The sequence below is a fragment of the Melanerpes formicivorus genome, unplaced genomic scaffold (genome assembly GCF_026170545.1).
Source record: "Melanerpes formicivorus ecotype bairdi unplaced genomic scaffold, bMelFor1.0.p_v2 SCAF_19, whole genome shotgun sequence".
In the NCBI taxonomy this organism is placed as follows: Eukaryota; Metazoa; Chordata; class Aves; order Piciformes; family Picidae; genus Melanerpes; species Melanerpes formicivorus.
In genome coordinates, this window is record NW_027142371.1 from 16,063,699 (window position 1) to 16,090,534 (window position 26,836).

General features: G+C 48.6%; 1 protein-coding gene across 1 annotated transcript; it reads left to right on the plus strand.

Annotated features, from left to right (window-relative positions):
* The first annotated feature begins 237 nt into the window (after positions 1-237).
* CHRNA4 (cholinergic receptor nicotinic alpha 4 subunit) lies at positions 238-26,638 on the plus strand. Its single transcript, XM_068150369.1, has 6 exons — positions 238-721; positions 2,253-2,404; positions 4,815-4,859; positions 4,953-5,062; positions 17,643-19,023; positions 25,005-26,638. Exons 1-6 carry the CDS (start codon positions 661-663, stop codon positions 25,128-25,130), a joined length of 1,875 nt encoding a protein of 624 aa, XP_068006470.1. The 5' UTR covers positions 238-660; the 3' UTR covers positions 25,131-26,638.
* The last annotated feature ends 198 nt before the right edge of the window (positions 26,639-26,836 follow it).

Here is a 26,836-nt window from a genome sequence, read left to right on the forward strand (position 1 = left end):
GCTTCAGGTGCTAGAAAGTCCCCAGCCGGTCCCGTCCCCAGCCGGTCCCATCCCCAGCGCCCCTGGCTGCTGCTGGGCTCCGCATCTCCCCCTTTATTCCCTTCTGCTAAAAGTTTTCCTCCCCACAGCCTGTTTGCTGGAGCGCAGGGATTCTCTCCTCCTCCCGAGCAGGAGGTGGGCAGGTCTAACTCCATTAAATATACAAACACACTGTCCTCCCTCTCTGCTCCACTGAGGGCTGGCGTGGGCATTGGTGGCTGCCCAAAGGGCTGGGGGAAGGGTGAAAGCAGCGAGCAGCAGCAGCAGCAGCAACAAATACATCGAGCAGCCAAACCACACCGTAGGAAAGGGGAGAGGAGCAAGCAGGAGAGCCCAGGAAGGCTCTATGCATTCTCTCTCTCTTGACAGGAGCTTTCGGCAGCCCTTAGGAATCTCTTCCGTCGGTGTCCCAGGGAAGAGCATCCTTCAGGAGGAGCAGCTGGAGACCAGACAGCAGAGAGAAGAAAATCAAACAAACCACCGGCGATTATCCCTTCCCAGAAGCAGGTGGGAGGAAGGGAGAGAGAAAGGAGATCAGGGGAATGAAGCTGGAAGATCCAGAAGCTCTGAGAGGAAAAGTTGCCCTGCCGGGAGACTCTGCGTGCTAAGCTCTGCTCCACAATGGTATCTCTCTTGTCTGAAGGAAGCCTCCTCCTGCTGCTGTGTGCCAGCATCTTCCCCGGTAAGTTTGGGAAAGCTTTTCTAGCCCTTGCTCTACTCTTTATCTTTTCTCCCTTCTCTCTTAAACGCAGGCTGTAATGCCCTGTCCCTGTCCACAGGGAATTTGCCCCACTCCTGCATCCTCCTGCCCCATCATGGTCAGCCCCTTTAACACCAGCCTCTGCTGAGCTTTGCTTTGCTTTTCTGCTCCTTGCCTGCTTTCATGGGGAAAGGGTTAAAGCCGCGGTGGGGAAGCGGACAGGAAGGAGAACCCAGACAAGGGCTCAGCATCCTCCTCCTTGCCTGGGCTTTTCTTCCCTGGGTAAAGTGTGTTAATGTGTCTCGGGGCTACAGCTGGGGCTGCGGAGAGCACAGCCAGCGCTCAACTAATGCTTCCCTTTGTACAATCCAGGGCAGCTAAAGACTAAATAGGAGCCATATTCCAGGAGGGATGGAGGGAGAGCCCCCGGCTCCCTCTCCCACCATCTCTCTGTGTGCAGCGAGCAAAGGAGAGCAGCTCCCTGGCACCCCCTTGGAAAAAGAGTGGCTTTTGATTTTTAATAACCAACAGGCAGCTCTGGTGGTTCCCACAGCGTGTGTGCAGGGTCAGGGGTGCTCCCCACAGCCTCCAACTTTTAAAGTAATTATGGAAGGAAGCTGTGCTCTTGTTATCCAATTTGTGCTCACCCCATCCTCTTCCTCACTCACTGTTTTTGTTAAAGATCAGCTCTGAAGGTTAGTTTCAAGACCTGAATTTTAATCTGGTTTGTGGTGTTTTTTTCCCCCCTAAATGATGCATTCAGTTTTTATGTAGAAATCTGACCCAAAAACTTCTTGTCTCACAGCCAGAGGCTGCTGTTTCCATTTTGCCTTGCCCTTCCAGCATCCTGCTTGCAGACTTCAGTTCTAGAAACTTACAGAGAGGTGGTCAAAAAAAAAAACAAACCCACAAACACACAGAACCCTAAACAAAAAACCCCAAACAAAAAAACCAGACTAAATTCAGGGTAGTGTTTTGCAAATAATTTTAGGGATGCCCCACAGGATCACAGAATTGTTTCAGTTGGAAATGATCTCTGAGATCTAGTCCAGCTGTCAACCTAAGAGTACCATGGCCATTAAACCATGTCCTGAGGAGCCATAGGTTTCTTGAGCACCTGCAGGGATGGTGACTCCACCACCTCCCTGGACAGCGTGTTCCAGAGCCTGACCACTCTCAGTAAGGAAATTTTCCCCAATACCCAATCTACACCTCCCCTGGCACAATTTCAGGCCATTTTTTCCAGGTAATTTTTTTCAGGCCATGCTTTGCAGACCAGTCTTCTGCTCTGCCACAGAAACCCTACACTGGGACTTGGTCATGGTGCGGGAGGAAAGAGAAAAATACCTGGCAATGCCTGGGGTAGCAGGGAGGCAAGTCACCAGTGGGCATCCCCCTCCCCTCTGACTCACCTTTGGGTGGGTTTAGCCTGGAGATCCCCATCAGAAAAGGCTCTGATGGTTCTTGGAGCTGCACTGGTCTCATGCCACCATGCCCCACGCTGTCCCCACAGCCCTTGGCCACGTGGAAGCGCGAGCCCACGCGGAGGAGCGTCTGCTGAAGAAGCTCTTCTCTGGCTATAACAAGTGGTCCCGGCCCGTCGCCAACATCTCCGACGTGGTGCTGGTTCGCTTTGGCCTGTCCATCGCCCAGCTCATCGACGTCGTAAGTGCAACAGGCAGCCAGGGCAGATGGGATCATGGCTCTGGGAGAAGCTCCTGGGGCATGTGGGGTTTATTAGCTGGTCAGGGTTGGGTTGGGATGACTTTGCTCTTGGCAGAGAAGAGTTATCAGGCAGCCAGATGTGCTGGGCTGGGGGATGACTCATGTGAGGAGCTGGTCATCAGAGTGATGACCAAGTGGTGATGATGATGATCAAAGATGCCTTAGAGGTAAAATTCCAAATTCCTGTGGGACTGATCACAAGAGAGCAGTGGGGCCCCTGGCACAAATGCCAGAGTCCTGGCTGAGGGAAAAAACAAACAGCTGATTTGAGATATGAGCCAGAACTGTTAACACTGATTTCCACAAGCTAATAGCACCAGGGGGTTCTTCCTCTCCAGAAGACAGCTTGCTTGAAGAGCTCTCTGCAAATGGAATTTTTGAGGATTTTTAGCTACTTCAGCAGATATTAGCAAGAAAATTGTTTCTGAATGTTTGCTCAAGTAGAAGTTGCACATCTGGTACCTGCATGCAGTGTGTACAAAAGAGTGATTTGCACTCTGGAGTGGTGCCCGCTGGCATGGTGTTCAGAGGATTACCCTGGCACAGCTTGTTGGGGTCAAGTGTGGCACCCAGAGGAGATCCCTGCAGGGCTGCAGATGCTGAACACGCACAGAGGCTTCTGGCTTGTGCAGACCTTGCTCCCTGATGTTTCTCTCTCCCATCCCTGTTTGCTCACAGCACTTCCCAGGTCTGTGTGTTTGTGTAGATGTCCATCTCCAGAGCAAGGATTGGCCTCACTTTTGGGCCCTCTTTGTGTGTCAGAGTAGAATTATAGAATCACAGAATCACGGAATGCACTGTGTAAGGGATGTTTGAAGGTCATCTTGTCCAGCCCCCCTGCAGTCAGCAGGGACAGCTTTAAATAGAGCAGGTTGCTCAGGGCCACATCAAGTTTGACTTTGAATATCTCCAGGAATGGGGCCTCCACCACCTCTCTGGGCAACGTGTTCCAGTACTTCACTACCCTCACTGTGAAAGGGAATATAATGGAAGTGTAATACCACTGGAATACATCACCAGTGAGGGGCATTCATAACAAACTGCCCTGTTATCTCTTGAGGTAAGATGTTTGAGGTGCTGAGGAAACAAAGCCAAGGTGGTGAGGGAGATGGGCAGTTTAAGACACCAGTTGCTGAAGAGTTTCCTCCTCGTGCACAGTCCATCAGCTCCCAGCCTTGCAGCATGGAAATGACCTTCTGTTCCCCTCCTCTCTCTTAGGTCAGCCCGAGGGAGCCTGGGCTGTTTGCAGTTGCTAATGTTGAAGTTGTACAGTTCTCATCTGAATAATTGATAAGTCTAAAGATGAGACATTAGTGACTGTGGAAGCATGAGAGAGACTTTCCATTATGCAGCTGCTGAATCGTGGACGGGGAGGGATCGATACACCTGCTTCCCAGTGACTGCCCTGTTTACTTAAGAAGAATTAATCTTCTTAAAATCATGTCAGTGGTTACAAGTGCAACTAGCAGGCAGCTCAGGGCTGGGGCTGCTGTGTATGGCTGGAGGAGAGCTCTCATCTCCTAGAATCACAAAATCATTAAGGCTGGAAAAGACCTCTAAGATCATTAAGGCCAATTGTCAACCCAACACCACCATGGCCACTAAACCATGTCCCAAAGTGCCATTGCCACACACATTTCTTGAACACCTCCAGGGGTGGTGACTCCACCACCTCCCTGGGCAGCCTGTTCCAGTCCCTGATCACTCTTGCAGCAAAGATATTTTTCCTCATCTCCAACCTAACCCTCCCCTGGCACAATTTCAGGCCATTTCCTCTGTTTCTATCACCTGATACTAGAGTGGTCCAACACACAATACTCTGAGTTCATGTATTTGGTAGAAGGAGGAACACTGCTGAGCCCCACACTTCCAGACCTGTGTCCATGGCTAGTGTGCCACAGCAGAAATACTTCTTGCAGACGAAGCTGAGTGTAGTCATCCACACACATGTGAGTAAGATGTATCTCCTTCATTCCCCTTTGAGTAAAGAGATGTGCCTCCATCACTCCCTTCCTGCAGAGCCCAGGTCGTAGAACTGTGGAGCTCCTTCCTCTGCCTGCCCCCATTGTCCTGGGCTGAATCCATCAGCACTGAGGAAAACCCTGATAAATGCCAGCCCGTCTGTTCGCAGGATTGAGGTGCCAGCTCAGCTGTTCGGTGGGATCAGGCAGCTGTGCCCTGTCCCATGTTAAATGACAGAAACATCTGCTTTTTATTTACAGCATGAAACTTGTACTTACTGCAGAGGTGGCTCATAATTATAGAAATGAAGCACAATTATGAGAAATTTAATGAGTTCTTAGGGCTGCTTCATCTGCTGCTGTAACCAATGCCTGCTCTCACATTTCAGGATGAGAAGAATCAAATGATGACCACAAATGTGTGGGTGAAGCAGGTGGGTGCACCAGAAATACATTTTTTTGCTGCGTTTCTTTTCAGTTGTGCTCTCTGACCCCTCCCAGCTTTGTAACCACCTCCCTGTTGGCAGGAGTGGCACGACTACAAGCTGCGCTGGGACCCCCAGGAATACGAGAACGTCACTTCCATCCGCATCCCCTCAGAGCTCATCTGGAGGCCAGACATTGTCCTCTACAACAAGTGAGTACCAGCACTGTGGCCAGAGGCCAAGCCCAATCATTGCAAGTTTTTTTTCCACTCTTGAGGTTAAAGGGCTCCTTGCAATTTTTCCTCCTTGTTTTGTTCTCTGTCATTGAATTCCATGCAGATGCTCCTAATATCTGCCCCAGAAGTGCCTCAAATGCCATGGCTAATGCTCTTCACAAGGGCTTTGTCCTCCTAAGGATCCTTTCTCTGGACAGTCAGTTTTGTTTGGGGGTATCAGGTATTATCTTCATATGTCAGATGCACAATGAAGCTGTATTTGAGCTCTCAGACCTCTTCAGTTGCGTTTCACCAAGGAGCTTTCCCCTAATTCATCACCATCAATCAGAAAAGCCAATTACTGAGCTTCAGCAAGGGAACTATGCTGAAACATGTCAGACCTCTGTGTCTACAAATTCAGGTTAGCCCCAAGTCATTCTAGAATAATTCTTAGTCAGATATATTTGTTTCTTGTCCCAAATGCTTTAAACAACTCATTTCTGATATGAGCACCTCTTAGGGAGCTGGTGGTTGTTTTCTTTCCTTCCTTTGGAGCCTGCTGATATTCTTAGGAAGCCTGCCCCAGTGCCAAGGATGTTTTCTCCTCAGCTTATCACACCGGAGCTCTCCAGCCTCCTAGGCAGTAGGATGTCCCAGTCCCCCTCCCAGCATAGCTCCAGGGAGAGCACTTGCCGCAAGCATCGAACAAAAGTTTCTTTGTATGTGGCAAATGCTCAGAGAAACCACTCCAGCAGAAGCCAGGCTCATTTGTAGTGAGCAGTTGCCTGGTTCTGCTTTGATAGGATTTTGCTTTTGTTCCAAAAAAACCCAAATGGCTGTGGGAGGAACCTGTCCAGGGGACTGTGAGCTTTGGAGACCATGGAATTTATCTTGCCCATTAGCTTGTCTCTGGTCCTCAGTGGTGTGGAGTGAATGCATACTTCCTGGAACTCACTGCATCCTCAGACAGACACTTTTCAGAGATCAGAGCAATGGAAATGACTCATTCACAGGACCACAGTGTCCTAGGGGACACTCTGAGCATGAACATGATCACATTGCAGCCAAGAAAGGTGTTCACAGCTCCTATAGGGAGAGGAGAAAAAGAAAAGAAATAAAGAATGTCCTTGTCCTCTCATTTGTTGATGGCAATGGTAAGGATTTTATGTTGGGAGCTTCTGGTCTGTGTTGTGGTGGACCACAGTGCCAAAGGAAATAGTGCTACACAGATCTCCATGGTCCTTTGTCAAACCATCCATTTGCTGCAGCTGTCATCTCTGCATCTGCTCCCCTGTGATCATCCCAGGATCTCAGCATGGTGAGGCTTAGAGGCAACTTCTGGAGACCATCCAGTCCAACCCTCCTGCTAAAGCATGCTCACCTAAAGCAGGTTGTGCAGGATCTTGTCCAAGTGGGTTCTGGAAGTTAGGGTTAGGGTTCTGGAAGTTTCCAGAAAAGGAGACTCCACAACCACTCTGGGCAGCCTAATGAGCATGGTCCATGCAAGGAGAGCCTTAAGAGCTCTCAATGGCCATTTATGCTCTAGACATTTAGGGCTTCATACTGAAAGCAGCCTCAAGGTCAACAAGCACCCAGACCTCTGAGCTGAGCCTTTTGCTTCTGCCCCTTGCATTCTCTGCCCTGATGTCCTGGCTTGCTGTCACATAAGCAAGCAGAAGGATTTCAAGGGGCAGCTGGCTATCTGCTGCCACAGCAGCTCTTCCAGAATGCCCTCCTTATCTTCTTATAAGCTGTGAGTCTTTCACTTGCCCACCTTATTGTTTGACTCAGTTTGCCTTGCAGGAGGGCATGGCAGGTAGCCAACCTAACCATGCTGGTGAGCTGCTGCCACACAAGGAGATCAGTGCCCAGCTACCTGCAGCCAAGCTGCTTCCCTCTCCTTATCCATACTTACCAGTAATAATCATGCATTCCTCTGATGGTTGTTATGAGCCTGTCATACATTTTTAATTGGTTACTTTGGCCATGAATTAAACACGGATGTGGGCCCCAACCATTAACCAGTCACTAATGGCTTTGCATTCATTCTGTACCTCTTCACAGCTGATTTGGCCATGCTCGTCCATACAGTCTGATGTAAACTTTTTTTCCTGCCCTGGAATATACTTTTCTCTTCTACCTAATTTCCTGCCAGACACTGAAGCTGCAGTCAATATCATAGCTGCATTGCTGTAATAGTCAGGTTTCATGGGCTTTAGGGGTTGCAGAACCAATGCAATGCATGCAAAGCAAGGAGTCCCCATTCCTGGAGCTGTTCAAGCAATGTGGGGACATGGTTTAAAGGCCATGGTGGTGTGGGGTTGATGGTTGGACTGGATGACCTTAGATGTTTTTTCCAGCCTTAATGATTCCCTAGTGCTAAGCATGATATTCCTGTCTGGGATGGTATCCTCTGGCAAAGAGACTTTCTGGGCAGGAGATTATACAAATGCCTCTTCTGTTTTCATCTTGGATTATATATACAAGTGTTGAAATGTAAACTGATTGGAGATTTACAGCTTTAAGGAGACCTAACCCCTTGCTGTGAGGTTATTCTGGTATCTAAACTCATTATTATAAAAATCCCCTTCCATTTATCCACTCTAGAGCCCTAAATTACATCAGTAAACTGAGCTAGTTTGGCCTAGAGACTCTATGTAGTTGTCAACATTCATAAGGAATCTGAAACCAAATTAATATCCCACAGGGAAATTAATATGCTGTTGAATTTTCAGGCTTGATGAGATAAGTTTCAAGGCTGTGTAAATAGTTTCCAGTGAATGTGACAAGGCCCATGTACAACAGAGGAATATGAGTTAATAGTGAAGTGACAAAGCCTCTTGGTGGCTGCCAAGAAGGCCAGCTGCTCCTTATCTGTGGCTGTAAAAGCTCTTCAGACACCACCAAATCATTTGTAAATGAATTACCTAATCCTCTGCCCTGACTGATTTTTCCCATTTGTGAATGGACTTTCAGCACATTTCAGATTTCCTTTGCAAAATAGAAGAAAGGTGGGGGGGGGAAGGAAAAAAAACCCGAACTTAAAATAGCTTTTTATTTTATTGCCTAATCAGGTGAAAAACACTTTGGGCTACTTTTCAATTAATTTTTTCACTGTGTTGAGCCATTTGGACCTGCAGAGGACAGAAACCCCACTGGAGAAAGCCCTGGAGCTGCAGGGTTGCAGCCAGGTGCTGCAGCTGCTAAAAGCTGCCCACATCAGTGCAAGGCCACATCCTTGAGTCCAGTGGATGGGCAGAGAACCTGAGATGTGAGCTTCACTGCTTAGCTTTCACCAGGCTATCCATCATAGCAGCACAGCATTTGTTTTCCCTAGCCTGATGGTCACAGAATCCCAGCGTGGTGGGGGTTGGGAGGGACCTCTGGAGATCATCCAGTCTGACACCACCACCAACCCCTGCCAAAGCAGGGCACCCACAGCAGCTTGCCCAGGATCACACCTAGCTGAGTTTGGAACTTCTCCAGAGAAGGGCAATCGACCACCTCTGGGCAGCCTGCTCCAAAGAATTTTCTCCTCATCTTCAGATGGAACCTCCTGGGTTCTAGTTAGTGCCATTGCCCCTTGTCCTGTCCCTGACAAGAGTCTGGCTGCAGCCTCTTGCCCCACATAGGTCCCTTAGCTCTTGCTGAGCATTGCTCATCTCCCCTCTGGGGCTGCTCTTCTCCAGACCCTCAGCTCCAGGGCTCTCAGCCTTTGCTCCTCACCCCTCAGCATCTTTGTAGCCTCTGCTGGATGCTCTCAAGTAGTTCCTCATCTCTTAAACTGGGCAGCCCAGAACTGGACACAGTACTCCAGCTGTGACCTCACCAAGGCAGAGTGGAGGGAAAGGAGAACCTCCCTTGACCTGCTGGTCACACTCTTCTCAATGCACCCCAGCAGACCATTGGCCCTCTTGGCCACAAGGGCATATTGCTGGTTTATGGTGTGTAAAATCCAGGAAGAATCTACTGGGAACATTCAGATTTCTCTTTTTTCTCTATTTTCTCTATTTTCTGGTGTTAGCTGTTCCAAAAAGTAATCCCTGCCTCAGCCTCAGTGGTCACCAAAAAAAGAAGGAGATAGGTGAAGGGAATTCGGATGCAAACTTCTGCAACTAGGATTAGGAAACAGACTGAGGAATTCACCCAGGGGTAAGATGTACTCAAGGGGTTTCTGGGCAGGCAGATTTTGAACATCACGAGGGGGCAAAGTGTCCTTTTGAACTCAGTATTGTGGCTTGTTCTTTTCAACTACACTCTGCTGTTTCCATCCAATGAAGGTACAAAGTCACACTAGTTTCCTGGCCCATCCCCAAGGTCTTTGGAACAGAAATACCAAAAGGTGCCCCAGTCTAACGTTTACAATGTGGGAAACACTCCTGACATTTTCCTTTGTGTGTCTATTTGTGGATTTGCAAAGATCTTGACACTTTACACCAGATTGTCCTTACAATGGATCCATAATTGCTACTTCACACATCATAGAATGGCTCAGGTTGGAAGGGACCTTAGAGATCATCTACTCCAACCTCACCACTGTGGGCAGGGACAGCTCTCAACTAGACTACTGCTCAAGGTCTCATCCAGTTTGGCCTTAACACCCCCAGGGAGAAGGTATCCATATCCACAACCTCCCTGGGCAACCTGTGCCAGAGTCTCACCACCCTCATACTGAAGAAATTCTTCCTAAGATCCAGTCTAAACCTTCTCTCTCTCAGCTTCAAACCATTCCCCCTTGGCCTGTCTCCAGACACCTTCTCTCTGCAGCCTTCCTGTAGGATCCCTTCAGGTACTGGAGGGTAGCTCTAAGGTCCCCCTGGAGGTTTCTCTAGGCTGAACACCCCCAGCTCCCTCAGCCTGTGCTCGCAGCAAAGGTGCTCCAGACCTTGAATTATCTTTGTGGCCTCTTCTGGACTTACTCCAACAGCTCTGTGTCCTGCTTATGATGAGGACACCAGAACTGGAGACAGTATTGGAGGTGGGGTCCTCACAAGAGCAGAATAAAGGGACAGATTCACCTCTTGCCCTGCTGGCCACACTCCTGTTGATGCAAGTCCAGGGCACAATTTGCCTTCTGGGTTGCATGAGTGCACTGCCAGCTCATGGCAAGCTTTCCTGAGTCTTCTGGGAGTTTAAATGACTGTTTCTGGAGAGGAATCCTATCTCTAGATGTCTTTGAGGCTTGCTGCCAAGCTATCCAGTAACGGAGGAATTGATAGGAAGAAATCTACAAGAGGGATCTCTCTCACAGGCTGTTGCTGTGTTAGCTTCCAAGGACTTCTACCATTATGCTGAGGACAGAGCCAGAGTTTTGCCTCCAAAGTGCTGATGAAGAAGCTTGGCAAAAGGAAGAATTGAAACAAAATGAACAAATTCAGCACTCTTAAAGCCTTCTGAGAAACTTGTGCTTAGTTCATCAGTGTAGCACAGACATCTCTGAGACAGACTCCTATTGTACTGAGGAACAATCAAGATATTGGTTGCTATGGATTTCTAAACATCTGAAGCAAGCAAAAGCTGGGATGTGACCTAAAAAAGTCCACATTGGTGCATAGGCTTGGTCTGAGCACACTGAGGTGCTAGAGCAGGTCTGAGGAAGGGCAGTGAGGCTGGTGAAGGATCTAGAGCACAGCTCCTGTGAGGAGTGGCTGAGGGAGCTGGGGTTGTTCAGCCTTCTGGCTCTCTACAACACCCCAAAAGGAGGTTGGAGTGAGGTGGGGGTTGATCTGTTCAACCAAGTAACAAGTGGCAGGACGAGAGGAAATGGCCTCATGTTGCACCAGGGGAGATTTAGGTTAGATTTTAGGAAGAATTTTTCCACTGAAGGGCTTCTCAGGCTTTGAGCAGAGAGGCTGAAGTAGAGCATGTCCAGAGGTCCATCTCAGCTCAAGTTGTGAATTTGAAGTTGCCATTTTGTCAGCACAAGAGAGGTGTGAAATAAAATATTCCAAGTTGCCATTGGAGAGCATTTTAATCTGAACATTGCAGAATGTCCTTTAATGCTAGGGGGGCAGGGTGCATCCTTTTAAGGGGTCTTGAAACTCCAATTTATCTTGGTTACTGCTGCTCAATGAAAAATGCTTTAAACTGGGAGTTGGGGCTATTCAGCCCGGAGAAGAGAGATGCATGCAGGGAACAGGAGTAAGGTCAGCAGTCTCTTGCCCTTCTTTGTGACAACTCAAGGATCACCCTCTCCATGTTTAAGGATCACCTTCTCTGTGCCCAGGAGCAAAGTATAACCACAAAGAGAAAAGCAGGAAAGAATGCTAGGAGACCTCTGGGTTGATATAAAGAGCTTACTGAGATGATAAGCTATAAAATTACCTTAGCAGGTGTGTGGTATTTTTGTTCATTGCACTTAATATTGCCCTATCAAAAACATGTTTGGGTTTGTCAATAAATGATTTAATATCCCAGAGCAGTGGAACATCCTGAAAGTAGCCAGATTAAGCACCTAGCAGTCACTTAAAAGTCAATAATTCATATTTGAATATTATTTTAATCTCCACTCTTTCTCAGCAAGATCAGGTTTTAGAGTCTGCCCCTTTGCCACCCCACCCACCCCATTGTCCCCCTCAAACCCAGGGCACCTGTGCTCTTTTGGAGTCTCCTCCCACCCCAGGTGTGGCCACTTGGCCCTCCCCACCCACCGCCCTATTTATTCCCCACCGGGAGAGGCTGCAGCCCTAAGCTGAGCCCTTCGGGGCTGGAGGATCCTCCTCTCACTTCAGGTTAGTGCTCATGGTGCACACTGGGTGTTGGTGGTGGTGACAACAAAGGCCGGGGGGCCTGGTGGCCCCCCGGCTGTTAGGGCCAACATTGATGACTACTCTGATACCATCCACGAGTGCTGGCTGGGGCTGAGCTCCTCTGGGTGCTGTCTTGGTGGGTGAGAGTCTTGCCCATGGCTCTGGGATGGATGCAAAAATGGTGTTAGAGGGAGCAGGAGCTGCTTTGGCATGATGAAGGGGGGTGGTGGGAGAGGTAGGGGGATTAAACTGGATGACCTTTAGAGGCCACTTCCAGCTCTGGTGATCCTATGATCTAGTTCCAACCCACTTGCCATGGGCAGGGGCACCTTCTCCTAGGCCAAGTCAGCATCTTAAAGGGCTCTTTTCTGTTTTACTGTACATAGGAATCAAGCATACTCTGGTAGCTGTGATGAACTGATGGATTCTGGATTTGAAGCTACCTTGTTTTGAACATAAGATCTTCTGTATGTTGGCATAAGAAATAAAATGATTACATGGAATTCAAGAGTGAAGAAAAATTATTGGCATAAGCAATATTTAAAATCCCACCTGATTTGGGGAAAGGGTTTGGCTATTTCCATACTATTGCTCAGCAGAAGTTAGTCTTTGACTGAAGTGTAGGTAGGGACTCTGTTTCTATGATCTCATCTTGCAATACCCTTTCCCCTTGTGACCAGGCTTCTTTTGCCCAGTTCTTCAGCACTGCTGGTGGAGGAGGGATTGAATTGAAGGGCTAGGAATCTTTCAATCCCTGTATCATCCTCAGAACCCTAGAGAAACACATCTAGAGCTGAACATCCTCTCAAGGGAGTAGGCTTTTGTCAGTCACTGTGAGGCTTTTTGAGTCTTGTTGGTGCTGCCCTCACTGAGCAGGCAAATGGAAGGAGAATGAAGCCTGTTGGTAAACACTGCAGCCCTGAATCATTTTAATTGACACCCTAGTGACACAAACAGCCTCTCACATATGGTGGCAGTGTGTTGACTGAATTTTCTCCACCTTCTACTGCTTCAGCAGCTGAATATAACATCCCACATTCATGCTACACTTGGGGAATCATCATCTGTGGGATTCCATTTTGGAAGGGGGTGTCATGTTTAACTGGGGAGTTCAAACAGTCCCAGCTCTGGTGCTGCCATTTAGCCATCAAGTGTTTCTGCACCACTTTGCACCAACTCATGTATCTACAAAAACCCATCTGTGAACAAAGCCTGTGAAACTGCCCCCTCCCTGGAGGTGTCAGAGGCCAGGCTGGATGAGGCTTCGAGCAACCTGTTCTAGTGGAAGGATCATCTAGATGATCTTCAAGGTTTCTTCCAACCCAAACAATTCTATGAAATGAGGACATTCTAGCTATTTCCATACATGTATGCAGCTAATTTCCAGGCTTTTAGAGCGCCATTGGGATTTAAATTGTATCATCAGAAAGTAAAATAAACGTGTGCCTCATTTGCATGCATCCTGAAAACATTTCATTTGGTGAGATGATGTAGCTCTCAACTGCAGGGAAAATAGCAACTGGCAAAACAAAATACAAATTCTCCATCAGGAAAGGGTTTGGAGCTTTTTAATGAGATAGGGCTGATGGCTGCCAGGAAAACAATGGCAGTCTTGAACCCCTCTAAGCTCAGCAGATTTCAGAACAGCCTTTCTTCCAGAAATGAGGAATTGGAGGCTGCAGAACCCAACAACACAAGAGCAAACAAATTAAATCCATGTCTGTCTTCTCTGTTACTGTGCCCTGTTGTATTTGGCATGAGACCTCAAGAGCTCCAGTACTTCATTGCTGAGAGGGGTCAGGTCAGAGCCTGGCTCTTCATTCTCAGGTGTTCTGGTGCTTACCTTGCACTTGCTCTTTCTTCCAACCAGTTTTGCATGACAGCTGTCACAACGCAGCAGCTTAGAGAGAAGGAGGTGAGCGTGTGCTCTCACTCTAAAGGAATGGCTGCAGATTCTCTCTGTCCAGCTATAGAAGATCTCTCACCACCTTCTCTAAGGTAATACTGGTGGCAGGCAGGCAGAGCTGTTGGCACAACTTGGCCAGGAAGGGGTTTTCCCCCAGCAAAGAAAACAGGGTCAGCCCTATCTCCTCATTGCAGGCTTCACATGCCATCAGCTGTCTCACCTTCAGCCCATGGAGGCTGGAGAAAAGCTTTGGGAGGCTGTCAACAGCCAGGTGACCTTGTTTGCTCCTCCTCATAGGTCAGGAGGAGCAGAGTGAAAGTCTTTTCCAGGATGATAGCATCTCTCCAGGCTCACTCTGCATCAGCAGGGTGCCAGCAAGCGTAGCTTCCACTCCATTAAGCATATGCTTCAAACACCAGTGTGGGTGGAAAGCTCAGGGAAGGAGACAAAGATATATGTATATATGTCATGGAAGTACATAAGAAGGGTTAAGACACCTGTGAACACTGCCTCTGCATGACAGAGCCCACATACAACAGCATGGCTAATCTACTCTGCTTACAAACATCTCCATGCTGAGCTGCAATGAGACCATCAAACACACTCAGTAAAGTCAGGAATTACTTCAGAGCCCTGTTAGATTGCTGAGAGAGAAGCAGAAGAACCCCAGGGAAGTGATCATCCCTCTGTATTCAGCACTGGTGAGGCCACACTTTGAATCCTGGGTTCAGTTTCAGGCTCTTTACTCCAAGAAGGACATTGAGGAACCTGAGTGGGTCCAGAGAAGGGCAACAAAACTGGCAAAGAATATAGAGAACAGGGCTGGGGAGGAGTAGCTGAGGGGCCTGGAGAAAAGGATGCTGAGGGGAGATCTTTTGGCTCTCTATGGCTCTCTACAGCTCTCTGGAAGGAAGCTGGAGTCAGGTGGGGGTTGGTCTCTTCTCCCAAAGAACAAGTGATAGGACAAAAGGAAACAACCTGAGTTTGTCCCAGGGAAGGTTTAGGTTGGACATGAAGAATAATTTCTTGCCTGAAAGGGTTATCAAGGCCTGGGAAATAGTGGAGTCTCTATACCTGGAGGGGCTTCAAAGCCATGGAGATGTGGTTCTGAGGGACGTGGTTTAGTGGCGGACTTGGCAGTGCTGGGTTTAGGGTTGGGGTCCATGATCTTTAAGGTCTCTTCCAAGAAACAAAATGGCTGTGATTCTACAGCTCCTCAGAGTCATTACCTGACACTCAAATACGAGAACCTATTCTGTGGTTTCAGTCTTGCTATGGCACTGTGGGCAAAAGCCAGCTTGGAAAGGCATTGCCAGGGCTATTTTCAATAACATGAGAGCTCTGTGACCTAGGATGAAGTCAGGTTTGTTATGCAAGTAACTAAACAACATGATCCTCATCAAAGCAGCAGATCATTTGTGGAAACCATTGCCACAGGAGACCTGTAGCACCACACCAGTTACACTGAGGCTTGCAGAGGAGAGATGTGTGGCTAACCAAGCAGAGACTGCCAGGCCAGACATTCCTGGGAATAAAACACAGTTGTAGGAACTATTATTGTTCCTGGGTGGATCTTTAGCAAGAGTTTTGTGCCCTTTTCCAACACTTTTCACAAGGTAAAACATACCCCTGGCTTATTTCCCCAGCCACCTCCACACTGCTCTAGCTAAGAACGAGGCACTGGTAGATGCTCATTACCCCTTCTCTGTAGTATGAGTCCCATCATAAGGACACTGTTCCATTAATGAACGGTTTAATTGTTCCTCAGAGATCTCATTAAATCCAGAGCTGGATTTCAAATTCCCATCAAAAGTTAGAAAGAATCACAGAATGTCTTGAGTTGGAAAGGACCTTAAAGGTCATCAAGTTCCAAAGCCCCTTGCCGTGTGTAGGGACTCAACGCTGCTCAGAGCCTCATGTGTAACACTTCCAGCCATGAGATGTCCACAGCTTCTCTGGGCAACCCCCTTCAGTGCCTCACCAACCTCACAGTAAAGAGTTTCTTCCTAATGTCCAATCTGATTCTCTCCTGCTCTAGTTTCAAACCATTGCCCCTTGTCCTATCACCACAGGTCCTTACAAATAGTCCCTCAAAAGAAAACCAACCAAGAGCAGCAAAGGCTGGGCTGGCACTTGCTGGCTGTGTTTATTGCACCACTCTGGCTGTGCGTTGCAGGTGAACCCCAGGAGATGGTTTTCAACCAAGCAAGTGATCTTGGAGTGTTAAATTAGATTTAAGCATGAAGAAATGGGAGTTGGGTGGATGGCTGCAGGACATTGCCTGGTTTGATTTGCACCGGCGGTGATTCTGTCCTCACCCCTTCAAGACAGCAGTCTGGGTTTGTAGGTATTTTTAGCTTTCTTGTTTGAAAATAAGAAAGAAAATAAGACAGCTTTAAAGCTTTAGCAAAGTCCAGTTCAGAGGTCAAAAAGCACTGGGTGCTTTTGTGTTTGTTTTTCCTAAACCTGCCAGAAAGAGCAAAGGTTTTCCATTAGAGCAATAAAGCAGAGTTTAGTAAAATCCTGGTTTGCCACCACAATTCTGAGTTTGTTTTTCCCCCAGCTCACAATCAACCTGGAAAATTGTCTTAAAACACAAAGATCTTGGCTGTGGTCCTGGGGCAATGGGCCACGGGCCACTGCTGTCTGGATACTTTGTAAGCCAAGACAGCTCACTGAGGGACAGATCCTGCCCCTGTTTCCCCCAAATGAGCAATATTACACCAGCCCTGTTGGAAGCCTGCATGGTTGCAGACTGATGAGGAAGAACTGGAAGCCAGTGAGGTCAGGGAATGATGAGGATGAACTGGAAGCCAGTGAGGTCATGGACTGACTCATGGACTGAGGGCAAGACAAAAATATTACAATGTCTATTTCTCCCCCCCCCCCTTTGCATACAAATTAGCGGATAATCTCCTAGAGTTCCTCTTCTTTAAGCAGCTCAAGGGGCTCCACTGGATCATCCTTGAGCTGTTTATCTTGCTGCTAGTGAGGAGGAGGAGAGGTGTGACCCCATGCACACTGTCACTGTACAGCTGCTGTCAGGACACATCTGGGCACTGAAGCAGCAGAGCAGGACCAGGGGAGTTTGCCCATTGCTGGGAAAGTGGCTGCAGGCTGGATCAGCTCCAGCTGGGAGGGCTGGGCAGGAGCAGAGAGCTTTCTGTCTATATCAGCCTGAATAATTCATCTCAAGTTTTTAGCAGAAGCTCTCCCTCCCCTGCTCAACTCCCCTTTTGTTAGCAGCCTTGCGACTCAGCATCACACACAGGCTTCTCTCTCTGCATCCCTCGGCTCTGCAGCAGCTCAAGCTGGGGGTGTGAGATGGTCCCCTGCTCTCCCCCTTCTCTTTGGATGCTCTTTCCTCTCTCCCTGTAGCTAATTTTGAGGTCATTGCTCCACAAACAGACTCCATCTGCTTCTTCAACTTTGGGGTTTCAAACTTTCATGTTGCAGAGAAGGTAGCTGTGGAGTTGGCACCAAACTTGGAGTTTGTGTCAGACCCCATGTCCTCCTCACTGCATGCTCTTGCTGGTTTAGATGGAAGAAGTTAAAGGAGTGCTCAACACTGCTATCACAGTGTACAAAGCCCACACCTGGTAGTGCTTCCTCCCACTACTCCAAAGCAAACTCAGCCCTTTCCCAGGGCATTTATGGGTTGCTTTTGAGGAAAGCTCAAGGACTTGACTTATGCAAGGTGAGGGCTGACCTTTGCATGCAAATCCAGTGCTTGCCAACAACATTCAAAACCCACTGAGCAGAGTGGATGGCCCCAGTGCTGGCACATGTCATGCATCTTGCATCTCTTGGTACTCCAAGCACAGTTTTGGGAGCCAGACACTAAATATCCTATTTCTTTAACACAGTTGAGTTGTCTCAGAGAAGCCTTAATCTTGTTTTTCAATCTTCTGTCTCTCCCCAGTGCTGATGGTGACTTTGCAGTCACTCACCTGACCAAGGCTCACCTCTTCTATGATGGGAGAATTAAGTGGATGCCACCTGCTATCTATAAAAGCTCCTGTAGCATCGATGTTACCTTCTTCCCCTTTGACCAGCAAAACTGCACAATGAAGTTTGGCTCCTGGACTTATGACAAAGCCAAGATAGACCTGGTGAGCATGCACAGTCATGTGGACCAGCTGGACTACTGGGAGAGTGGGGAATGGGTCATCATCAACGCTGTGGGCAATTACAACAGCAAGAAATACGAATGCTGCACAGAGATCTACCCTGACATAACTTACTCCTTCATTATCCGGAGGCTGCCACTGTTCTACACAATCAACCTGATCATCCCTTGCCTGCTGATCTCCTGCCTGACTGTCCTGGTCTTCTACCTGCCCTCTGAGTGTGGAGAGAAGATCACCTTGTGCATCTCTGTGCTGCTGTCCCTCACTGTGTTCCTGCTGCTCATCACAGAGATCATCCCATCTACCTCCTTGGTCATCCCTCTGATTGGAGAGTATCTTCTCTTCACCATGATCTTTGTTACCTTGTCTATCATCATCACTGTCTTTGTGCTCAACGTGCACCATCGCTCCCCACGCACCCACACGATGCCTAACTGGGTGAGGAGGATCTTCCTTGACATAGTCCCACGCCTGCTCTTCATGAAACGTCCCTCCACAGTGAAAGACAACTGCAAGAAGCTCATTGAATCCATGCACAAAATATCCAACACACCAAGGCTTTGGTCCAAGATCGATGCGGACCCCAACTTCACTACCTCATCTTCCCCCAGCCCCCAGAGTAATGAACCATCACCCACCTCTTCCTTCTGTGCCCACCTTGAGGAGCCCACCAAACCTCAGCCTATCTGCAAGTCCCCTTCTGGGCAGTATACTGTGCTGCACCCAGAGCCTGTGCAAGTGACCTGCTCCTCTCCACAACCCTCATGCCCTCCCCTGAGGGACTCCCAGACCGCTTCCACCTTGAAAGGTAGATCGCTAAGTGTTCAGCAGATGTACAGCCCCAACAAGGCGGAGGAGGGGAGCATCCGCTGCAGGTCCCGGAGCATCCAGTACTGCTACCTGCAGGAGGACTCCTCCCAGACCAATGGCCAATCCTCCGGCTCCCCAGCATCCCAGAGGTGCCACCTCAATGAGGAGCAGCCCCAGCACAAGCCCCCTCAGTGCAAGTGCAAGTGCAAAAAGAGTGAGGCAGCTGGCCCAGCAGCTCCAGGGAGCAAGGCTCACAGCAGCAAAGAGCAGCACCTGGTGCTGATGTCCCCAGCCCTGAAGCTGGCAGTGGAGGGGGTGCACTACATCGCTGACCACCTGCGGGCGGAGGACGCGGATTTCTCGGTGAGTAAGCTGCCTGTCCCTGCTCTCCTTTGGTAAGTCAAACATCACCTACCAAGGAAGCCCCACCAAACATGAGGGCTGTCCTGAGCTTGGTGCTGTAGGCTCAGCCACATGTGGTCGTGTGGCTTTTGAACACGTTGGCCGCTAAAGGCTGGGGAGTTTGTGTCTGCAGTCGTGGAAAACATTTGGGCCCAGGGTATGTCACAACCAGGCTTGACAACTCTTTGGGGAAAGAAATTGTTCCTCATGTGCAACCTGAACCTCCCCTGGAGCAACTTGTGGCCATTTCCTCTTGTCCTGTCATCTGTTCCTTGGGAGAAGAAACCAGCCCCCACCTGGCTCCAGCCTCCTTTCAGGGAGCTGTAGAGAGCCAGAAGGTCTCCCCTCAGCCTCCTTTTTAATCCAGACTAAACACCCCCAGGTCCCTCGGCAATAGGCACAAATACAGGCTGGCAGTGACTGGCTGGAAAGCAGCCCTGAGGAGAGAGACTTGGGGGTGCTGGTGGATGAGAAGCTCAACAGGAGCTCTCAATGTGCACTTGCAGCCTGCAAAGCCAATCAGATCCTGGGCTGCAGCAAGAGAAGTGTGGCCAGCAGGGCAAGGGAGGTGATTCTCCCCCTCTACTCCGCTCTGGTGAGACCCCACCTGGAGTACTGCCTCCAGTTCTGGAGCCCCTATTACAAGAGGGATCTGGAGGTGCTGGAAGGTGTCCAGAGAAGGGTCAGGAGGATGAGCAGAGGGCTGGAGCACCTCTCCTGTGAGGACAGACTGAAGGAGTTGGGGCTGTTCAGTCTGGAGAAGAAAAGGCTCCGAGGTGACCTAATTGTGGCCTTCCAGTATCTGAAGGAGGCCTACAAGAAGGCTGGGGAGGGACTTCTCAGGGTGTCAGGTAGTGATAGGACTAGGGGGAATGGAATGAAGCTGGAGGTGGGGAGTCTCAGGCTGGATGTGAGGAGGAGGTTCTTCACCATGAGAGTGGTGAAGCCCTGGAATGGGTTGTGTAGGGAGGTGGTTGGGGCCCTGTCCCTGGAGGTGTTTAAGCCCAGGCTGGATGAGGCTCTGGTCAGGCTGATCTAGTGTGGGGTGTCCCTGCCCATGGCAGTGGGGTTGGAACTACATGATCCTTGTGGTCCCTTCCAACCCTGACTGATACTATGATAACTCCTCACAAGCTCTGTTCTCCAGACACTTCCCCAGCTTGGCTGCCCTTCTTTGGCCCTGCTCCAGCACCTCACTGTCCTTCTTGGAGTAAATAGCCCATAACTGAAGCCAGTATTTGAGGTGCAGCCTCACCAATTCCAGGTACAGAAGGATGATCACTTCCCTGCAGAGGTACAAGCACCGTGCTCAGGGCTGCTCCAGAAGAATAGGATTCTCCATCAGAAAATAGAAGTTGTTAAGTAGGAAGGAAGCAACTAAGACTGTGAAAGAGACCTCAAAAAGCAGTCATCTGGTCGGAATGTAGCAGCCACTCTTTGCAGGGAAGCCTCTGGCAGTTGGGTGATTCACATTGTGTGGTTTTGGTAAGCATTGACTCTGCCTAGTGAGCCTAGGAAGGTCCCAAAATAGGTTGTGGCTGTGGGATGCCTGGGGACGCTTCGAGGTATCTTTAGCTCTGTGTGCCTGGCTGCTCATTAGTGGCCTTGCACTGCAGCAGTTGGCTCTGTGCAGAAGTGGGTGTGCAGACACAGGTCACACTTCTGAAGGGGTAAACACAACTACAAAAAGAGGAGGAAAAGGGAGGATGGTAGAGTTTCTTCTAGTGGAGGTGATTATGCAGATACAAATGCTGCATCCCTTTCGCACCTCTTGTAGCTCTTCCCCTGCAATACTAGGTGTGGGCTGTGCTGGATAATTAGGGTCATAATGAAGGAAGCCATGAGGTGACCTGAAGTGAATGTTCTCAGTGAAGAAAAATCTTAGTTGGCTTTTCCTGGAGGGATCCCTCAGCAAAAGGCATTTTTTCAGCTGTGCTTACAGTTTGATTTAGTCAGGGCAAGTCACAGTGATCTTATGCAAGTGTTCCTGGGCATGAAGAGTGTCTTTATATTTGCATTTTTCACAGCACTGAGTACTTAGCAGCAGCAACACAAGATTGAGTGCTGCTGCCCATTTATAGACTCCTTGGGTACTGTAGTTGAAGAGGCCTCTGTAATGTATTTGACTTCCCAACAGCCCTTCTGAGGAAGCAGCTGTTTACTCCTTGTGTTGAGGAGTGACAGCCAAAATGGGAGGCAACTTGTTCAAGGTCACAGAGTGAATCTGTGGCAGAGCTGGGCTGTGAACCCCATCTTCATTAGCTGACAGTCCAGCATTCTTTGCCGGGTTGAAGCACTTCACAAGCACATGAAACGGGGGGAATTAAACTCTGCTCCAGCAACAGCCATGAGTCATTCCATGGAAGCTGGCTGCCCATGGTGCAAATGAAAGAATATGACACCAACAACACTTCGCATTCCAGCGGGTTCTCTTTCTGCTGAGCTTGTTGATATCACCAAGAACTGAGCCAATGGATATCTTGGGTTCTTTCCTTTTAATAGATGATTGCAACTTTCTTTAAAATAAAAATAATCTTCAGAAGCCACAAATTTTCTTCTTGTATCTTCCACTCCTCTCCCCTCTTGAAACACAGTCATTATCCTGAGGAAAAAGCTATTTCCAGCACTAAAGATCAAAAGCAGAAGAAAAGAAATAGCTTTGAGGGTTCTGGGCAGAGCTTCTGCCAGCCCAGACTGCAAGTAAAGGAACCAGGAAACCACCCATCAATGGGCAGAGAAGGGTCACCCCATGGCCACCAACACGTCAGGCTCTGCAGGCCGTTTTCTGCTCCAGCACAGCAGTTGTGGTTGGCATGGCAGAAATGAGGTTTTCAGATTTAGGGGAATGAAAAAAACTCAGATGCCAAACTAGAGATAATATTTTCTTTTTCTGAATCCAAATAATGCCAAGAATCAGAGAATGGGTTGGGTTGGAAGGTATCATCTAGTCCAGTCCCTCAAGAGGGAAAGCCTCTTGTTTCTCCAGGTGGAAATGACAAAGAAAAAGGACATTTGATCATCTGGAATTGAAATTCACTCCAAGCAGCAGAACTGATCTGGTAAAATGAGAATTTATTTGGGGCAAAGGATCAATGTTTCAGAAACTCAAATGGTAGCATCTCTTCATGGATGCCTTCAACCAGCCTGTCAGCAGGCACCCCAGATGCAGCTGCAGCCCCTGAAACACAGCTCACTCTCTTGAGTAATACTTTCAGAGACCTTCCCAGAGCCAGCACAGAGCTTTTCTGAAGTTTTGTCATTGTCTTTTTTTCCCCCTAAAGCAGCATTGCTGGGGGGCAGCGCTTCTGAATTAAAAGTAAATAGCTCCTTTAATTAAGTGCTCCAGCAAAGAGAAAATGGGAAATGCAAGAGGCAGTGGTTTGCTACAAAAAGATATCTGCAACAATAGAAGCAGAGTGGGACAGTGGGGGGGAAATGCATGAGGAGACTGTCCCAGTGCATGGTAGAAATGCTATTAGCAATTAATTACCGACAGAAAAGCAACACAAGTTGTACATCACACACCAGCCAAAACAACCAGGCACCAGCAGCTCCATCTGGAGAGCCTTACTGACCTCATGCCTATGTGCACCTTCAGGCTACTCTAATAAGAAGACTTTGAAGACAGTTTAAAAATGAAATGGGAGGGAGTGTAGCTGGGGAGGGGAGGGGAACCACAGGATAATCCAGCAGTTTATTTTTAACAAAGGACAATAAAACCTCCTGAGAATGCTCTAATCTGTGTTGCAGGCTCTGGGTCCTGGGGATCAGACATCGCAGAGGTGCCTCAAACCTCCATTCGTACACTGGGGTAGGATGTTCTGCTCCCACTGCCCAGACCCACAAGCAGCTGGGACAGGGAGAAGCTGCGTGTTCCTTCATTTCCCAGGAATTTGTGGGTGGGGAAGGGAGGTGGCTCCAGGCCCTGATTCTTTCTCCAAAATAGGTTTGATTGAGCTTCTTAAAAACTAATCAAAACACAGCTCAGGACACAGGGTGCCAGATGCTGACAGCTGCAGAGAGGTTGCCAGAGAGACCTCTGTGGATCCTGCTCCACGTGAGGTGCCCTAGGGAAATGCTACAGTCAGAAAATGGAACAAAAGGGGGAACATCCAGATAACTGTCTTTTCCTCCTCCTCTCTTCTTTTCATTGTCTCTCCATAATTCCCAGTTTCATCCTTTGTGCTCTCAGGCTAAAGCTGGATATTGATTTTGCAAACATCTGATGCACTCCCATCCATCCTTTTGGAGATGGGTTGAATATTTATGCATCAGGCATCGGGTTTGAAAGCAAATTCCTGAAGAACTTTTCAAGTTGTTCGTTTTCTCCCATTCCTTCCTTCTTTTCTCAAAGAGAAACTCATCTGGTTTCATTTCACATAAGTACTTGCTAGCAGAAGTATTCAGACAAAGCTTATCGTGCCACTAGATAATCATAGAAACATAGAATTGTTTGGGTTGGAAAAGACCTCTAAAATCATCTAATCCAATTGTCAGCCTGAGATCACCATGGCCACCAAATCATGTCCCCAGGTACCATGGCCACAGGTTCCTTGAACACCTCCAGGGATGGGGACTCCACCACCTCCCCAGGCAGCCTGTTCCAGTGCCTGATCACTCCTGCAGGAAAGAAATTGTTCCTAATCTCCAACCTAAACCCTCCCCTGGCACAATTTCAGGCCATTTACTCTCTTCCTAATACCTGATATTGGGGAAGAAGCAACCAACCCCCATGTCACTCCAACCTTCTCTCAGGGAGCTGTAAAGAGCTGTAAAGTCTCCTCAAGCCTCCTTTTCTCTAGACTAAACAACCCCAGTTCCTTCAGCTGCTCCTCATAAAAGTTGTTCTCTAGATCCTTCACCAGCTTCATTCCTCTTCTCTGGACATGCTCCAGCAACTCAGTGCCTACCCCCTCCATGCTGGGATTCTGTGGTTAGTGATAGATTATTGTGGTACTGTGCTTTTCACTGGTGACCCAGCCCAACCTACCTGGCTGCTCAGGGCCACAGGCTGGTGAGTACACTCAAGCAGCCCCAGCATGGCACAGTCCCTTTCTCCTTACCCCTCCACTCCTGGCTTGCTGCAATCATGGCCACCAGAGAGGTTTGAGCTGGCTGCTGCTGAGCTGTTTTCCCTGCAGAATGAGGCAGTGTGCCAAATTTCAGCCCCCCAGGGCTATTAATCACCAAGTGGTGTATTGTAGGAAATTATAAAGGGTGCAGCCATATCAAATAAAACTTTGCCATCTGATCAGTCCCCTTCCTGGGAAAGGAATTAATAGCAGCAGTGAAATAAGAGAGGTTTTCCTAAGTATATGGCTTCTTACTTAATGAAATAACCATTTACAACTCATGCCTGATGGAAGCAATTAATACTGGACCCAGAGAGGAATTGCTGGAAAATCCTCTCACAGAAGGACAAGACTAGAGAAAAAACAGGCTGAGCAAGACCATTTCTTTTATTTGCTGGTTCATTTTCTCTCCTGACGGACCCAAAGCTGTAAATCTCTTCACAGAAAAGAGCTTGGCTTCATTAATCTGTAAGCAAATCTCTTTACAAGCACAGGGAGAAGAGTAATTTCTTTCTCCCCACCCTCCCCCTGCTCAAATTGCAGCCTCATGTGCACATCCAGTTACAGCTCATGGAAAATGGGATAGTGAGTGTGCAGAGGAGCTTAATTATTCAGGGGGTATATCCCTGGGGAGGTGTGAACTCCACCTGTACACACATCCACACAGTCTGGGAATCTGCCTCCCACATCAGAGATTTGTCGAATACACCTTTGTCTTCATCTAGGACTGCTAAAAGTAAGTGAGACCTTCCTCTCCTACCTCTGGACTGAAAGGAAAATATCCTGGTTTGGGATGCAGCACCAATAGTCCTCATAAGCACGACTCTCAATTCAATATCAATAACCAGCCTTTGATCTCTGTGTTCCCAGGTGAAGGAAGACTGGAAGTACGTTGCGATGGTCATTGACAGGATCTTCCTCTGGATGTTCATCATTGTGTGCTTGCTGGGAACTGTTGGCCTCTTCCTCCCACCATGGTTGGCAGGAATGATCTGAATATAAGCCCTGAAGGGAAAAAGTATATCCCACTCTATGGATTTTAGTTCACCTGGAAGGAGAGGACAGGAGCAGAGGAATGGAGGCAGCCCTTTGAATAATTCACTGTGTGTCTGCACTTGAGTCGCTCCAGAGCTTCCTGGGAATACTTTCCAGGTGTACTTATCAAGGTCATATCATTTTGCCAAGCCATTTTCATCTCCTCCATCTAATTTAGGGGAAAAAAAAGTTATTAAAGTCTGTACATAGCATGGTGGCATTCATTGGCATCTCCTCAGCAGCGCTCTTGTTCCCTAAAGCAGCACAAGAAGAGGCTTCACATCTACAAAGCAGTTAGCTCCAGTTGTCTTCAGAGGCCTCAGTGTACCCTGCCCAGCCAAATGCTGAAGTGGTTCAGGACCATGTGTCCTTGTGTGAGTCATGTTCTAAATAAAGGTGCAGGTTTGGGATACCTATGCAGGGTGTGGTCTGTGGTCAGCTGGTAAAGATGGACAGACTGGGAGGGCTGAAAGAAGTGCTTGGGGTAGCTCAGCCCCAAAGGAACCAGCAGTGATCACTGGCATGGCAGTCATGGGCTTTCTATTGAGAGCTTTTGCTTTGGCCGCTTCAGAAGCCATGGAGGCCACATCTGAGGGTGGGACATGCTAATGAAGGGACGATTTGGGGTTAAGATTTGGACTGTGCTGGGAGCACTTCAGTGTTTAGCTCTTTAAAGGAAATTTCCCTAGTTCCAAGTTATGGCTGCTGCGAGTCAACCTGAGCTCTAAAATCATTGCTGTATGTGAAGAAGAGGCTTAGATGTGGGGAAGCCACAGCAGAAATTCAGGGCAGGAAAATAAGGAGAGGTGTCATTATGTGGGGAAACCCAAATGGGAGACAAAGCCACACTGGGGAGCTCACAGTGCTGCTTTGCCAAAATCACAGCTAGTGTGTCCTTGAATTCCACCAGATCTTCCAGCAGCTGGGCTCTTACCAATTCTACCCAAACTAAACCAACCTTTTTTGCACATCTTGTCCTTGCAGAAGAGCTTCCAAACATGTGTGAGGAAAGGCAGACACAGCCTAAAAATACAGGTTTCCCCCAGGACCTGCCATAACTGCATGACTCAAAGCTGAGCCTGGCAGCTGAGAGGTTCTGAGCTTCACACAACATCTCCTTCACTCCTCACAGATGCAATCGACATGTACAGGGCTGTCTGCCCTCTGTGAAATTTACTGCTAGGCAGGTCTGGGTCCTTCAGAGCATTGAAGAGCTCACACTGTGAGAGGCAGGAGCTGGTAGGAGGCCAGCACAGAAGGCCTGGTAGAAGCCATAACCCGGGGTGGGTGAGACCTACGGCATCCCCACATGGTAGCCTCGTACATGAGGCTTGCTCATGCCAGCTGACTCAGTGAGCAGCAGAGAACTGCATAGGATTGTAACAGCAATACTGGAAGTGAAACCCCTGGAGCTCACCCAGTCCCCTGCTCCAGCAGGGCACCCACAGCAGCTTGCCCAGGAGCATAATAGGCAGGGGGGGTTGGAAGCTCTGCAGAGAAGGAGACTCCACAACCTCTCTGGGCAGCCTGCTCCAGGGCTGTGCAACCTCACAATAAACAACTTTCTCCTTAAGTTCAAGTAAAACCTCCTGGGTTCCAGTTTGTGTGCCTTGCCCCTTGTCCTGTCCCTGGGCACCACTGACAAGCTCCTGGCCCCAGCCTCCTGT